At 50.7% G+C, this 15736-nt stretch overlaps 1 protein-coding gene across 3 annotated transcripts; it reads right to left on the bottom strand.

Annotated features, from left to right (window-relative positions):
• Window positions 1-159: 159 nt before the first annotated feature.
• On the bottom strand, window positions 160-15736 carry Shisa5 (shisa family member 5). 3 transcript variants are annotated; one of them, XM_032910696.1, is made up of 6 exons: window positions 15611-15736; window positions 13432-13588; window positions 6547-6633; window positions 1732-1847; window positions 1341-1553; window positions 160-1195 (listed from the first exon to the last, which is right to left on the bottom strand). In XM_032910696.1, the coding sequence occupies exons 1-6, from the start codon at window positions 15714-15716 to the stop codon at window positions 1137-1139; spliced, it is 738 nt and encodes a 245-aa protein (XP_032766587.1). In that variant the 5' UTR covers window positions 15717-15736; the 3' UTR covers window positions 160-1136. The 3 variants fall into 3 exon arrangements, with proteins under 3 accessions (XP_032766587.1, XP_032766585.1, XP_032766586.1); XM_032910694.1 differs by lacking the exon at window positions 15611-15736 and adding an exon at window positions 13934-14023; XM_032910695.1 differs by lacking the exons at window positions 6547-6633; window positions 13432-13588; window positions 15611-15736 and adding an exon at window positions 2723-2887.

The following is a 15736-nucleotide window of genomic DNA, read 5'->3' as shown; positions in this document are numbered from 1 at the left end:
CCTAGGGCTGAGGTACACCTCTTTCTCCTGCTCTCTTAGCAGGATCATCAAACCTGCTAGGCTAATTAACACAGGGAAGAAACAAGTTCAGGAGGTAGACAGAAAGAGTTTTTGGTAGATAGCCAAGGCCAGCCGCCCAGGCTATGAAGAAAGGGGAAGTGGTCCAAATATTCATTTATTATAAACGAGGGTGCGGAGTTTGAATGCTCAGAAACACCAATTAACACAAAACTAAAACAGCCAGTGAAACAGGAACCAACAGGGAATATGGAGGCATTCACATCTGGTCCAGAGCCACCATCCAGGCCCTCCACCCCCACCCTTGGTCCAGATAACCCCTGGCCCTGGTGTCCCTGCTACTGGGACAAACTGGACTGTAGTACAGGAGTCAGGTATTCTATGAAGCTGGTGTCAAGGGAAATGGACTGTCAGAGGTCAGGTTTCCTGTTCTCCAGGAACCAAGGATTTCAACCTCACCAATTATCATACATCTGGATACAAAAAACAGGCAATATGTTTGGCTAATCGTAAAAAGACACTGTAGGGAGAAACCAGAGTGTGTAGTAGACAGAGGCCCCTGGCCTGGAAGCCACTGGAGCCTGAATAGTGAATACATGTGGCCCTCTACATAGTCCCAGGAAAGACAGTGGGACCGTCCAGACAGACAGCTGATGGAGACGGACAGGGCTCTCTGCCTAGTGTGCTCTGACATCAGTCACTGACCCACTGCCACTGAGGCTCCTTGTTCTCTGTCCAGCTAAATGCAGCCAAGCCCTGGGAATAAACCCATAGCAGCAGCTAGCTGGCCACTCCCCAAAGCAGGACATGGACCCACAAAAAGCTTGCTCTCCTATGTGTGGCAGGCTATGGCTGGTCACCTTGGGGTGAAGCGGGAAATACCTCCTACCCCATTGTTTTAAATTTACTTGAAATTTCAGAAATTACAATTTCAAGTGAGGAAGAAAACAGATTGGTCCCAACCAGCACTGGTAAGATTTGTGCCTACCTGGTCATCAGCAGAGGAAGCCACACGTCTAGACAAGGCACACACACCACAGACAGCAGTAAAGAACTCTGCATAGCACTCACACACACATGACATAATCAAATGGTAGCCAAAGAGGCTGGGGGCAGGCTCAGGGAACTGCCTTTGGGGGATCCATGTAGGCCGGGTTGTATGGAGGCTGGCTGGCTCCTGAAAGGAGAGAGGACACAGGTTAGCTGTGGGGACACTGGTCTGCAGGGCAAGCAGGCAGGCAAGCTAGGAGGAAAGGACCCTAGGAGCAGAGGCATGAGTTGGGGGATGGTGCAGGGTTAACCGAATCCACAGTGGTACTCACCAGCCAACGTCTCATGATAGGCTGGTGGCCCTGTGGGCTGGGCCAGGTAGGGTGGAGGGTACTGCGTCGGGTAGGGTGCTGCTGGCATTCCTGGCTGGGGGGGCATGGGATGGTAGCCCTGGTATGTTGGTCCAGGATAACTGGGGGCCACAGGTTGAGGCTGAGGGTAAGCAGTGTGAACCACGGTAGTAGTTGTGGTGTTGGACACGACAGCTGCAAGGAGAATCCGGATTAGTCAAAACCTTAGGGCTCCCTAGGCCAGAAGAGGCCAGGTCTGCCCCTCCCGCTTAGTCAAAACAGGATGCTGGTCATCAACCCTTTCCCGCTCTGGGATCTGCATGCTGGCACAGGCAGGGACACCGGTGGAGCCCGTGGGTAAGGGAAAGCTTACGTCGTGGGCGGCAGCACATCTTATACAGACAGCAGCAGGAGCAGGTAAAGCACACAATGATGGTAGCGATAAACACCACGAAGACGGTCAGGCCGATGGCCACGGTCGCTCCAAACCTGCCGAAGAGCCGTCGTCGTCGTCACCACCACCTTTCACTCTTCCCTAGGACCCCTTTTGGCAAGAGGCTCTTAAGAAATGCCCCCGTTGTTTGGTATGAATCTGTTTTCGGTCTCAGAGTCCTCATGTGTGCAACAGGGCTGCCCTTTGTGAATTTGTGTGACGCCGCCCCCCTCCCAGGCTGGCTCCCTGTACCCACTACCCATACACCTGGCTCTCGCTACCAAGCAACCAACCGAATGGTTGTCAGGCCAGGCCACAAGCCAGGCAAGATGGGATCTGAGTCCAGACAGGCTACCACATGCTGAACTGCAGCTCAAGCAGGCTGCGTGACATCCCAGGCTGCCCCTCGGTTAACAAGCACGGCCCCATCCCAGGGAGGCTAACTGGGAGGCATCCACAGAATAGAGGGTCTGCTCTCTGACAGCACACAGTGTGGGCTGGGAGTTCACCGGGATTACTGCCAAAACCAGACTGAGCCCCCAACTATCTTCCCGTGGTCCCAGGGCCCTCGGTGCTGCATTCCAATAAAAGGCAGCAGCAACAGGGGCATCGCATTCAAAACCTAATGAAGTTAACTCCAGGGCATCTGCCCCTCTGAGAGCAGAGAGTGGGGAGGCAGATGCCACCCCTCCCTGCCATGAGGCTTGCTGCTATGGCACCAAAGCTTTAGCAGGGCCTCTTGGCCAAAGGACAGACTTCCAAAAGGAGCCTGAAGCTTGGTTTTGTCACCAAGACAAAACCACGAGACCATAGGTGTCTCCCCAACAGTCAGGGGCAGGAAAGGACAAAACACATTCACACGGTCCGGCCCGCATGCAGTAGAAGGTTCAGGATCTCTCTCTTCCTCTCTCTCTAGAACGTGCCCGCTCACCCCATGTTAGCCTCCGCCTTCACTCAAGGGGCTCCTGCAGCCCAGGACTTCCCCTCTTTTCATCGGGGGAAGGGGGGCCACTCAGTTTCAATCTCCTCCCTTTTCAGAGAAAAGGAAATCGAATCTTCTCCCAAGTCTTCCCCATTCCTGACGTCAGTAGCAGGAAGAACAGACTCACAGCCCTCTTAAAGACACAGTGTGACTCAAACACCAGGCAGGCACTGAGAGGCCCCAAGGGTGACACTTTCCCAGCCGGGTTCCCAGGCCTCTAAACACAGGCCAGCCCCAGCCTCTAATCTACTCTGCTCACCTGGTCCAGCCCTCAGAACCTGCCTAGGGCAGGCCAAGACCCTGGGTTCTGGCTGACACACAGCAGTTGACATCCATGGTTCCTCCTCTGCTTCCAAGCCAGCACAGAACCCTGGCAGGTCTGATCACATTTCCCAGGGTTGTTTCGAGTGCCGGAGGCTCTCCCAGCCCCTAGGACCACAGACAGCTGTTTGATAGTCACTAGTGACAAAGTGTATGCCTACCTTTCTGTGGTATAGAGTAAGTATAGTTAACAATTAAAATCTAGGGTTTGCCTAACCAGAGAGTAAAACTTATTTTAAAAAATTAAAAAAATTTAAAAAGCCAATTTCAATCTTAAATTAAAAATCTAGTGGGGTGTGCTACCACACAGGTAATGCCTGAAACCAGGAGGCTGTTGAGGCAAGAGGATTAAGAGTTCTGAGCCGGGCTGGAGAGATGGCTCAGCAGTTAAGAGCACTGACTGCTCTTCCAGAGGTCCTGAGTTCGATTCCCAGCAACCACATGGTGTCTCACAACCATCTGTCATGGAATCCAATGCTGTCTCCTGGTGTGTCTGAAGATAGCTACAGTGTACTCACATACATAAAATAAATAAAAAAATCTTTAAAAAAAAAAAAAAAGAGTTCTGAGCCAACCTGAGCAACATAGTGAATTCCAGGCAAGCCTGGACTATATTGAGAAAACCTGTCCCCCAAAAACCCAACAAAAAAAAATTAGACATTCTTTGCAGGACCCACAAAGCCAGGTGGGCCCAAGGACTCACTTCTCCCTCTTTAAGTCTAGACAGATCACCAGGCACCCGGCTGTGTTCTGCCTCAGGTCTCTGCACACCCAGATCTTCCTGCCTGGGGTGACCCTCTTCTCCACAACCCTCACTCCTACCTAATACCTGTTCTTCTCTGAGACCTCGGCTCAAAGTGCCAGTTCAAGGTGACACATTTCTTAACCACAAAAACACCAGACTCCTTGGCTAATGCTATGACAGAATTAAAGTCTAGCAGAGACAGGTGAAGGATCTTTGAATTTGAGGCTAGCCTCATCTACATTTGAGTTCCAGGCCAGCCAGGGCTATACAGTGGGATCCTGTCTCCAAAACAACAAAAACCGAAAAAAAAAAAAAAAAAAAAAAACCAAAAAACAAAAAACAAAGTTAAGTGCACTGAGGGAAGACGTATCCTGTGCACGGTGTGACACCTGGGGCTTGGCAGGCGTGCTGTGCCCTTCCAGACCACTGTTCTGACCTGTGACTCAGAGGGTAAGAACCGAAGAGAAAGGTCAATGGTGGGATGTAGAAGGCAGAGCTGCTGCAGACCTCAGGCCCCAGCATCTTTTCTGTGGGGCCTTCTCTGAGGTCCCAAGCCACTGTCAAGCGGCAGGGACTGGACCCCTCCAATGAAACCCACTCTGTGGACAACAGTGCCCTCAGCGGAAGAGGCAGCACACAGATGTCCAGTGGCGTGTCTCTTTAAGAACGTTCCCAAGAGAAGCAGTCATGGACAGCCCTACCCCTCAACCGCCTCCTCCGTGCACAATTCTGAGGCTCTGAAAAATAGGAGAAAAAGAAATCCCAGAAACCCGTTCTTCCTCCTAACATGCTGCCCCTCCCCTCTACTTCCAGCTGTCTCCACCCACGACCAAAGCAGCCTTTCCACACACTGTCAGGCCCCTGAGTGGTCTCCACGGAGCAGTCCACGCGCACCTCACACTTCCGATTCACCCTTGGATTCGCTGGGCTGGGTGGCTGGGTCTGCCATGGCCACTCCACTTCAGTGCAGTCCAATGCTTCAGACCAGCTGCCTGCTTGCCCTCAACCCCGACCTTCATCTTGGCTCTCCCTGCCACTGTTCCTCAAATGCTCCTGTGCATCCTCCATCATTCACACAAACCTTCGAGGCAGGCCCCTGCACCCCAATCCCCATGATGGCTGTGTCTACCTGGCATCTCCGTGCAGGGCCGGATCTGTTTGTCCGTCCATTCTCTCCTTACTGGCAGGCAGCTGCTGAACACCACCACCGCCTCCACTCTACCCTCCCAATACCTCTGGTCAGGAAGTCACAGTCTGAACATCACCAACCCACCTCCACTCTGCCCTCCCAACATCTCTGGTCAGGAAGTCACGGTCATGCCCAATGGCTGCCTGCATGTGTTCCTTCCCTCTGCAGCTTGCTCTGTGGCCATGGATCGAAACAAGACGCCAGTGTAGGAAGGTAACATGGGGGCTCACGTCTGTAATTCCAGCAATCAGGAAGCAGAGGCAAGGGGACAACAAATTCTGGGCCAGCCCAAAGAACATCCCAGCTGGTCTGGGCTACAGAGCAAGAGCCTGTTTCGAAACAACCATGTGGTTGCTTGGATTTGAACTCAGGACCTCTGGAAGAGTAGTCGGGGCTCTGAACGGCCGAGCCAGCTCTCCAGCCCACGTGCTAAGTCCTCAGAGTGAAAACAGTCATAGAACACCTGTGGCCCTAGGCCCCTCTCCCCAGCTGGCAGCCATATGAGTCCCGGTCTTTCCTCTATGCCGGGGCCCCGCCCCGCAGAACCACATATTTAAAGCTGGTTTACTTTCTCTAGTCCCCTGAATTTATTATTATAGGGCGAGAGTCTTGTGGTCTTCCTCTGCAACATATCTAGCTCAAGGCTGGCCTGGGCCACAAAAGACTTTGTCTCAGGGAGGGAGGGAGGGAGGGAGAAAAGGAAGAAAAGCAGAGCAGGAGCCTGGCCAAGAAGTTTAGGGCTACGAGAGCGTGGGGCCTCTGTGAGTGTGGGCAGGAAGACTGGCAACTGCATCCCCCCTTCATGAAGGGGTCATCCCGATCCTTTTTTTTTTTTTTTTTTTTTTTTTTTTTTTTTCCGGAGCTGGGGACCAACCCAGGGCCTTGTGCTTCCCAGGCAAGCGCTCTACCCCTGAGCTAAATCCCCAACCCCGGGTCATCCCGATCCTAAGGCAGAGCCATCCGCCAGCACCGTGAACGAGACCCACAAACCTTCACATGGTGACCGAGGCACTTCTGTCGTCTTGGCACCTTGTCTCAACATCACCGCAGCCTTCCACCCGTGACCACAGCACCGCCTCACACTCTCTTCCCCATTAGCATAGCCATCACCCTGCCACAGCCATCGACCATCCGACTGTCACCACCCCACTGCCACCATCTCTTCGCAGCACGGCAGCCTCTACCAAGTGTCACTTCCTCTCCAGTTACCTCTACCCGTCAGGTACCTACCACCCACCCATCCTCCAGGTCAATATGGACCAAACCCCTGGACCTTCAACTATCAGTCCCCAACCAGTTACCACCACCACCACCCCATCATCTCTCTCTCCATCATTCAGGGGAAACCTGGCCCCCTGGAGGGTCAAAAGTTCTAGTGGGCAAACACGGTCACTACTACAATGGGACACCATCCCAATGATTCTACGTCATCTTAGTACACAGAGGCTACCCCCAAGCCCACCTGAGCCCTTGCTACTTCTGCCAGGTAAACAGACCCAGCCCACCGGCTTTAATTACCCTGGCATGTTGTCACTGTCAAGACTGGACTGATACTTCAGCGCTGAACCCAGCTGTTCCGGGGTCTCCGGGTGGGTGGAAAATCTGCTAACAGAAAAGAGAAAGCTTATGAGGGACACACTCAGTTCCCACCTGCGCCCCACATCACACTGCCTAGAGGCACACGAGACAGTATGCACACTGGGATCCCAAGCTGTGGTACCACATACACTTCTTGGGCACACTAAAGCCAATCTATAGGACACAGCATATATGAGGCCAAGAAACAACAGACCTCAACCTCTGAGATCTGGAAAGTACCTGCTCTTGAGCATAACAGGATGAGGGTGGAAACTAAGAGCGAGGGCTGCGTTGCCACAAAGTAAAAAAAAAAGAAAAAAAAGAAAAGAAAAGAAAAGAAATACAGGGGCAGAAAAAAGGCAGCAACTCCTCAGAAAACAACAGTCTAAGTTGAAGAAGTCTGTCAAATGCCTGTCATTTCAGCACTGGAGACTGGCAGAAGGATCACAAGATGGGAGGCAACCTGGACTGCTGGGTAAGATGCCTTCTGAGGAGGGAAGGGAAGGAAGGAGGAAGAGAAGAGAAAGATAGAGGCACCTGTGGTTATACAGAACAGAATAAAATACTATTAGGTCAAAGTTTACCAAAACAAGAGCCATGACACCCACAATCCCAGCCCTCAGGAAGTAGAGGCAGGGGGATTGGGAGTTAGGGCAAGTCTGGGTTGCAGGAGACCCCATCCCAAATAAAACAGACAACAGTCAGGACACAGCTTAACTAGTTCTTTTTTTTTTTTTTTTTTTTTCTTTTCTTTTTTTTTTGGAGCTGGGGACCGAACCCAGGGCCTTGCACTTCCTAGGCAAGCGCTCTACCACTGAGCTAAATCCCCAACCCCAGCTTAACTAGTTCTTAGAAAGATATTTATACTTTTGTTTCTAATACCCAACCTATTTTTTTCCTCTTATTTTTATTAAAAAAAAAAAAAAAAAAAAGACAAAAAACAAAAAGCAAGATGCAGTTGGCTGTGGTACCTCAGAATCCCAGCGCCCAGGAGACGGAGGCAGAGGACCATCTAGAACTCAAGCTCTTTTTAGGCTACAGAATGTATCCCTATATGGGGGGGAGAGGTTAGGTGCAGTAATACATTCCTAAAATTCCAGAAAACAGAGGTAGGAAAATCAGAATTCAAGGTTATTCTTGCCTACTTAGCAAGTTCAAAGCCAGCCTCAATTAAACTATAGAAGATCCTTGTAGGGGTGGGTCTGATGCTAAGGTCCTGTTCCCCAGTTTGTTCTTAATCTGTCACTAAAGCCATGGGCCAACTGCTGGGCAGAAGGAATAGGCAGGACTTCCGGGTCCCTGGAGAAATGGGTAGATGCTAGGAGCGGGGAGACAGAGTTCGCCGTGCTTCTGATAAAGAAAAGTTGACCAGCCATGTGAGATCTCAAAATGGCGTGGCCACACAGGCCGCTCCCACAGGCAGGTGGGCAGGTGGGAGGTGCAGAGATCAGAATATTGGTAAGGCAGGCTTTCCCAGGCTGGAGATAGTAGCGCCCAGCGATTGTGTCATAAGGCAAGTTGAACCTGAACAACTGTGTGTCTGTATCTTTTATCCGGGGATTCAAGGGAAGCCGGGTGGGGGCTGGGGTAGTGTGGTCCGTTCCCAGAGTTAAGGCAGGGTAGCAAAAGCCCCACACAACAGACCCTGTTTCTTTCTTTCTTTTTTTTTTTTTTTTTTTAAGATTTTTTCATTTATTATATATAAGTACACTTTAGCTGTCTTCAGATACACCAGAAGAGGGCACCAGATCTCTTTGCAGATGGTTGTGAGCCACCATGTGGTTGCTGGGAACTGAACTCATGACCTCTGGAAGAGCAGTCAGTGCTCTTAACCGCTGAGCCATCTCTCCAGCCCAGACCCTGTTTCAAAACACAAAAATAAAACAAAAAGCCCACAAACAAAGCACAACAATAACTCAAGAAAAGCCAGGCACAGCAGTGCATGCCTGCACTGAGGCCTGAGGATAACTTTGAGTTCAAGGCCATTCTGGACTACATAATAGTGCGTGTGATGCCTGCAGAGGTCAGAAGGGGCCTTGGATCCCACAGGACTGAACTATAGAGAGTTGAGCTGCCACGTGAGTACTGGGAACTGAACCCCAGTCCTCTAGAAGAAGAGTCAGTGCTAATTACTGAGCATCTCTCCAGCCCGACTTCCTCTCCTTAAAGCAGAGCAAACGAAAATTTACTAAATTAAAAAAAAAAAAAAAAACAAGGGCTGGAGAGATGGCTCAGTGGTTAAGAGCACTGACTGCTCTTCCCGAGGTCCTGAGTTCAAGTCCCAGCAACCACATGGTGGCTCACAACATCTGTAATGGGATCTGATGCCCTCTTCTGGTGTGTCTGAAGATAGCTACAGTGTACTCATATATAATAAATAAAAAAAATTTAAAAAAAAAAACCTCCAAAGAGCGGGAAGGGTACAAAGAGAGGGATACCCCAGACCCTATTTTTTTGTTTGAGATGGGGTCTCCCTGTTATATAGCTCTGACTGTCCTGAAACTTGCTATATAGGCCCAAGTTAGCCTTGAACTCACAGAGATCCAGCTGCCTCTGCATCCTCCTGCGTTCTGGGATTAAAGGTGTGCACTACCATGCACGGAGGTTCAGTACCTGAGAGGAGGGAGAGAGCTGGCTCCTGACAGTTGTCCTCTGATGTTGACAGTGTACCAGGCATCTGTGTGCCCGTGCACATAAAAATAATGTAACTCAGGTTGGAGAGACGGCTCAGTGGTTAAGAGCACTGGCTGCTCTTCCAGAGGTCCTGAGTTCAAATCCCAGCAACCACATGGTGGCTCACAGCCATCTGTAATGAGATCCGATGCCCTCTTCTGGTGTGTCTGAAGACAGCTACAGTGTATCATAAATATTTAAAAAAAATTAATGTAACTCTGAAAGTGTTTAAAGAATAAACACATGGACTGACCAAAGCTATGGTTGGACCAATGACATGGCTCAGAGGGTAAAGGTGCTTGCTGACAAGCCCGAGGCCCTGAGTTTGGTCTCAGAACCTACACGCTGGGAGAAAACTGACTTGTGAAAGTCAACATCAGCCACCCACATGGAAGGTACAACATGTTTATATCCATACACACCAAACATAATAAAAAACTAAACAGTGAAATTACCGGGAAGAACTTAGAGACCAAAGACAGAGCAACTCTGAAACCTGAAGTACCCTAGAAAGACACTGAAGAGATTTCTAAGCAAACATGGGAAGACCCTGGCTTCCTTGATTGTGCATGAGAAGTACAAGAGAGAGGAGAATCAAAGGGAAGAAATCAGAACGGCAAGATTTGGAAAAGGGAGGAAGGGAATGGAGGTTTGATCCCTAGCACAAAACAAAACAAAACCCCCCAAAAAAGCAAAACACCAAAGACAAACACAGTTCTCAGCCTAGTTATAATGCAGACAATAAGACTGCATCCCAAAAGCCAGATGATAGGGAGATTAGAACGGCCGTACACCAGGTTAGCCCAGAAGTGCTACCAGTTAGAACTGAAGGAACAGAGACAAGGATCTGAGGGATGCTACAGGACTCAGCTCCCACAGGACCCAACCGTGGTGCTATGCCATCGTGCACCACTGTCCAAGACCAAGAAAGGACGTCAAGGACAATCTAGTCCATGGAAGCTGCATGGCCATCCCTCCAGCTTGGACTGCACCTGTGGGGAGGTGATGCTCAGTCACTGAAGACTTTGACTCTGCCTTGCTTTTTCCGAGTTAGAGATCACTGTGAAGCCTTATCGCCCCCTGGTGGCCTGGATGTGTCAGTGCACATCTTCAATCCCAGCATTTGGGAGGCAGAGGCAGGGAGGCAGTTTGAGGTCAATCTAGCCTACATAGAGAGTTCCAGGACAGCCAGGACTACATAGTAAGACTCTGCATCAAAAAACAAAAAAAAAAAAAACAAAAACAAAAAAAAAAAAAAAAAAAAAAAAACAGCTCAAAAAAAAAGAACCAAAAAAAAAAAAAAAATCAAAGTAAACAAATGCAGGGACTGGAGAAATGGCTCAGTGGTGAAGAGCGCTTTGCTGTTCTTATACAAAACCCAACTTTGGTTCCCAGGCCCCACATGGTGGCTCAGAACTATTTAACTCCAGTTCCAGGGAACCTGACGCCCTCTTCTGGACATTTTGATTATAGTAGGTATATGGTGCACATACATACATATCATTTTTAAAATATTTATTTATTTATTTATTTATTATGCATACAGTGGTCTGCCTGGATGTTTGTCTGCAGGTCAGAAGAGGGCATCAGATCTTATTACAGATGGTTGTGAGCCACCATGTGGTTGCTGGGAATTGAACTCAGGACCTCTGGAAGAGCAGTCAGTGCTCTGAGCCATCTCTCCAGCCCCAATAAACAAATCTTAAATAAATAAAATATAGTGACAGTGCCTAAGGGTCAATATCTGAGGTCATCCTCCAGTCTCTACACATATGCATGTGTGCATTCATGGGCGTTCTCTCTCTCTCTCTCTCTCTCTCTCTCTCTCTCTCTCTCTCTCTCTCTCTCTCGGAGTTTGCCTTGTTAAGTCTGGGGCTTTCTTGCTGGGAATGCTCCTAGCTACATACTAGGTGACCTACCACATCTATTTTTTTTTTCGGAGCTGAGGACCGAACCCAGGGCCTTGAGCTTGCTAAGCAAGTGCTCTACCACTGAGCTAAATCCCCAACCCGACCTACTACATCTAAATACAATAAACACCTAAACTGGGGCTGATGAATGCCTCACAGTTCCAACTATTTAGTATTAGAGATAGGAAGGTTGTTTGAGACCAGCCTGGGCAACCCAGGAAGATCCTGTAACAAAAAAAGAACAAAAGAAGGAAGTGAAAAGAGAGCTAGAAAGATGGGTCAGTAGTTGAGAGCACTGGCGCCTCTTCCAGAGGACCTAGGTTGCAATCCCAGCCTTCACATGGCGGCCCACAAATGTCTTTAACTGGAGTTCCAGGGGATTCTGGCTTTTTGAGGGCACTGTCTGTACACAATGTACAGAAACACATGCAGGTAAAACACCCGTACACATAATTTAAAAATAAGTAATCTCTTAAATGTCCTAAAGGACAGTTCAGTGGGTAGAGTTCCTGCCTAGCATGCGCAAGGCCATGGGTTCAATCTTCAGCCCTGCATAAAACCGGGTGCAGTGTCGCACACCTGCAATTCTAGCACTTGGGAGGCAAAAAATCGGAAGTCCCTGCATGTATATACTGTGTTCAAACTAGCCTGGGCTACATGAGACCCTATCTTTTTTTTTTTTTTTTTTTTTTTTTTATTTCGGAGCTGGGGACCAAACCCAGGGCCTATCCTAGGCAAGCGCTGTACCACTGAGCCAAATCCCCAACCCCGAGACCCTATCTTAAAATAAGTTTTTAAGCTGGGCAGTGGTGGACCTCACCTTTAATCCCAGCACTTAGTAGGCAGAGAAAGGCAGATCTCTGAGTTCGAGGCCACCTAGTCTACAGCCAGAGCTACACAGAAACCAGTCTTGAAAGAACAACAACAACAACAACAATAACAAAAATAACAACACGGTTTTTTGTTTTGTTTTGTTTTGGTTTTGGTTTTTTTTTCCTTTTTTTCGGAGCTGGGGACCGAACCCAGGGCCTTGCGCTTGCTAGGCAAGCGCTCTACCACTGAGCTAAATCCCCAACCCCCAACACGGTTTTTTTAGTAATAAAATTAACATAATGAAAAATTTAAAAACAGTATCTATGAGCCAAGCGTGGTGACGCACGCCTTTAATGCCAGCACTCGCGGAGCAGAGGCAGGCAGATCTCTGCGAATCCGAGGCCAGCCAGAGCTACAGTCAGACCCTCGCTAGGTGTGTATGGAGTGTGTGGGGGGGAGACAATTATTCTCACTGACTATGCGGCATCTCTGGGAACTTCTTACAGACTCATGCAAAGCAGGAGGAAGGGGCACCGCGAAGCCACTGCCGCAGCTATGTGTCAACATCTCTGGACTCTGAGAATGACATAGCTATGACAGCTGCCTTATGAGAGGTCAAACAGTAGAGGCACTCGCTGGGACACCCCAAAAATGTACCCATAAAACAATGCAGCCTTTTAAAGAATACAGACGCAAGTGTATACCTTAAACACAGTAGACTGGGGTGCCCATGGAATGGGAAGGGAGCAGACTGGCTGTGAGACACTGAAGCAGACACAGACGGTGTGGTCTGAGCTTGAACTAAGTGGGACCACTAGACCTCTCAAACTGCGGCCAAGCACAAAGGAAAACATAGCCTGACGCCGAGAGACACCGCTCGGTCCTCACCAATGACCACAGTCTATTGGAAGATGAAATATAAACGCATGCTCTCCTGGGAGAACACAGCCAAGCTCTCTCTGGGCACGCATCCACACCCTGCACCTTGTGTAGCATACACAGAGCCACAGCGTATACACAAGGTGGGGTTCTCTCATAACCTGGTGCCCGCTCCGAGGACCTGTGGGTTCAAGCACACCCCCACTTTTTTTTTTTTTTTTTTTTTTTGCTGAGGCCACTGAGCAAAACAGAGCCCTTGGGTGGTGGGGACAGGGACAGAATAGCAGTCCCTATTCTAGCTCAATGCACAGAGCTGTCACTGTCTTCAGACACACCATAGAGGGCATCGGATCCCATTACAGATGGCTGTGAGCCACCATGTGGTTGCTGGGATTTGAACTCAGGACCTCTGGAAGAGCAGTCAGTGCTCTAACCACTGAGCCATCGCTCCAGCCTGCACAGCCCACTATCTTGAGAGGCCAGAGGGGCCAGGCACTCTCCAGGAATGGACTGGGGTTCCTCCCCCTCTCTGTCCTCTGCACACACCTACCTGGACTCTGGCTCAGGGCACATTTCCTCATTCCACTGGATTTTCTTCAGCACGTCAGAGCAGCAGTATTGGCTAGAACAGGAGCCACAGCAGAAGTCAGGACAGGACTCTGGGATCGAATTGTCTTCACCGAAGGGCCTGCACAGCTCGCCGTGGGCTGAAGGACAGAGACAAGCTTGCTCTCCTCCGTCCCATAGGTCAGGTCTCATCCACCCCCCAGGCAATGGGAGAGATGTCCCCTGTGCAGCCACCAGGCACAAGCACGCTTTAGGCCACCTCAGTGGACCACCCTCCTACCAAGCCTCTGCCCTGTCCTCTGGGCCATAGCAAGGTGTCCTGCGCCCCTTGGCAGTCTGTTGGCTTCCTGACAGAGGACTGACTTGTCTAAGTGTAAACGTGAGTAGGCTATTTGCTGCTCTCGGGATCCCCTATTTTTAAATCAAGACCCCCAAGGCAGAGTGTCCACTGCAAAGGCCCTCGGCAATCACCCTTTCTGCCTCACCTCTCTTGCCTGTCCCTCACCCGAGACGCCTTATTCCTAGCCACCTCCCGGAAGCTGCCAAGGCCAGGAGGTGTACAGCTGAACACACACCCATCGGTCTGTCCAATATTTAATCCTCACTACCTTCATAGCAGCCTCACCTGTCGGACACAAATGCAGAGAGAGAGGCCTGCACCTCAGCCCTACCAATGGGCCAAACCCTAACCAAGTCACAATGACACTCACCACGGAAGTCTCTGTAAAGCACTTTATCCCTAGGCTGGGCATGGGGTGGTATTAGAGAATCCTCTCACACAGGCTCTCAGTCCAAGCGCCAGCACGCAAATCCCAATAAACAAGGTCACGTTGGGAGAAGAGCCCGGGGTACCAACAAGCTTTACAACACTCTGGGAAGACGCCATACATTGTGCCCGTGTCCTTAGGCCACACTAGCAAACCTGAAGCCCACACCCAGGAGAACTCCCCCCGTGAAAAACCCTCATCGGAGTACATCTGTGGACGGTCCCTTACATGGACTGTGGACTGTGGAAGCCGCCCTGGTCAGCACATGAACCCTGGTCAGAATGCCCAGCCAGATCAGTCAGTATAGCATGCACCTTGGGGCCGGCAGGATGAGGCCCAGGGGAAGAGGCGCTATAGGACAGGCTGAGAAAAGTTACCTTGGAGGTAAAGACTGCTACGTTTTTGTTGTTGTTGTTGACAGAACCTTGCTCTGGGCAAACCACGAAATGGGTATATCTGACCACCGCAGGCCCAGGTCTGCCAGCTCACCACCTGAGAGTGAACCAGGCTGCGATCGATTCTGAGGCTGGAGCCCACACCAGTGAGACTTCTTGCTTTCTTTGTAGGGCAGGGTCTCACTAGCTTGCCTGGAAACTCACAACCTAGGCCAGACTGGCCTCAAGCTCACAGAGATCCTCCCGCCTCTGCCTCTGGAGTGTTGAGATTAGACATCTTCCTATGCCCACACCAGTGGGTCTTTCGGGCTGACACCCTCCAGACACAGGACGCCACCCTCTAGTCTGGAGAGCCCTCCTCCTGGAGCCTTGATCCGGGGTTAGCTGACTCCCCTCTCATATCCAAATTCTTGTCAGGCCTCAGGAAACAGCCCCTTTCCTCCAGGAAGCCACCCATCGCAACAGAATCAACTTCCCATAGCCAGGCAGGGGACCGTTCCAATGCACACCCGAACAGGCCCCCACCCTGCCCCTCCAAGCTCAAGTGAGTCATCCTTCTAGGCTGAAGAGGGAAAGAGGTGTCTCCTTCCCAAGCCAGCCTGAGGGCCCAGCTTCTCCAGGAACACAGAGTTGTAGAGGCAGCAGATCCGGGGCTCCCAGCCAGGAAACAAGTTGAGAGGGATAACCTCTGCTGGAGGGGCCAGGCTGCCTGGGAGCCTAGAGCTAACCCCAGGCGGGAATCCTGCTCCAGCCCCTGGAACAGGTAGGGCCTACACACCGTGAAGAACACAACAAAGGTGGGCAGTATCAGTTCGTGAGGGAAGAGGTGACAAGATGAAGTCAGTGGTGGGGTTCGCAGACGCCCCTAGGTTATCAGGGGGTCAAGTCGTAGAACTCAAAGACTGGTACTGTCTGGCTCCTTCCGGAGACAGCTAGGGGAAGTGTCTGACCCGACCTGGTCCCTGGGGAGCACACACCGCCCCCCTCCTCCCAGGCTCACCACCCGGAGACGGCAGCAGCAACAACAGCAGCAGCGATAGGGTCCACGGAGAGGGCGCCGGCGCAGCCATGGCGGGACGGACGGACGGACGGACAAACAGACGCATCAAGCCCAGGACCAAGCCCA

This window comes from Rattus rattus, chromosome 8 (assembly GCF_011064425.1).
Source record: "Rattus rattus isolate New Zealand chromosome 8, Rrattus_CSIRO_v1, whole genome shotgun sequence".
Classification (NCBI taxonomy): domain Eukaryota; kingdom Metazoa; phylum Chordata; class Mammalia; order Rodentia; family Muridae; genus Rattus; species Rattus rattus.
This window is presented reverse-complemented; position numbering and strand designations above follow the sequence as displayed.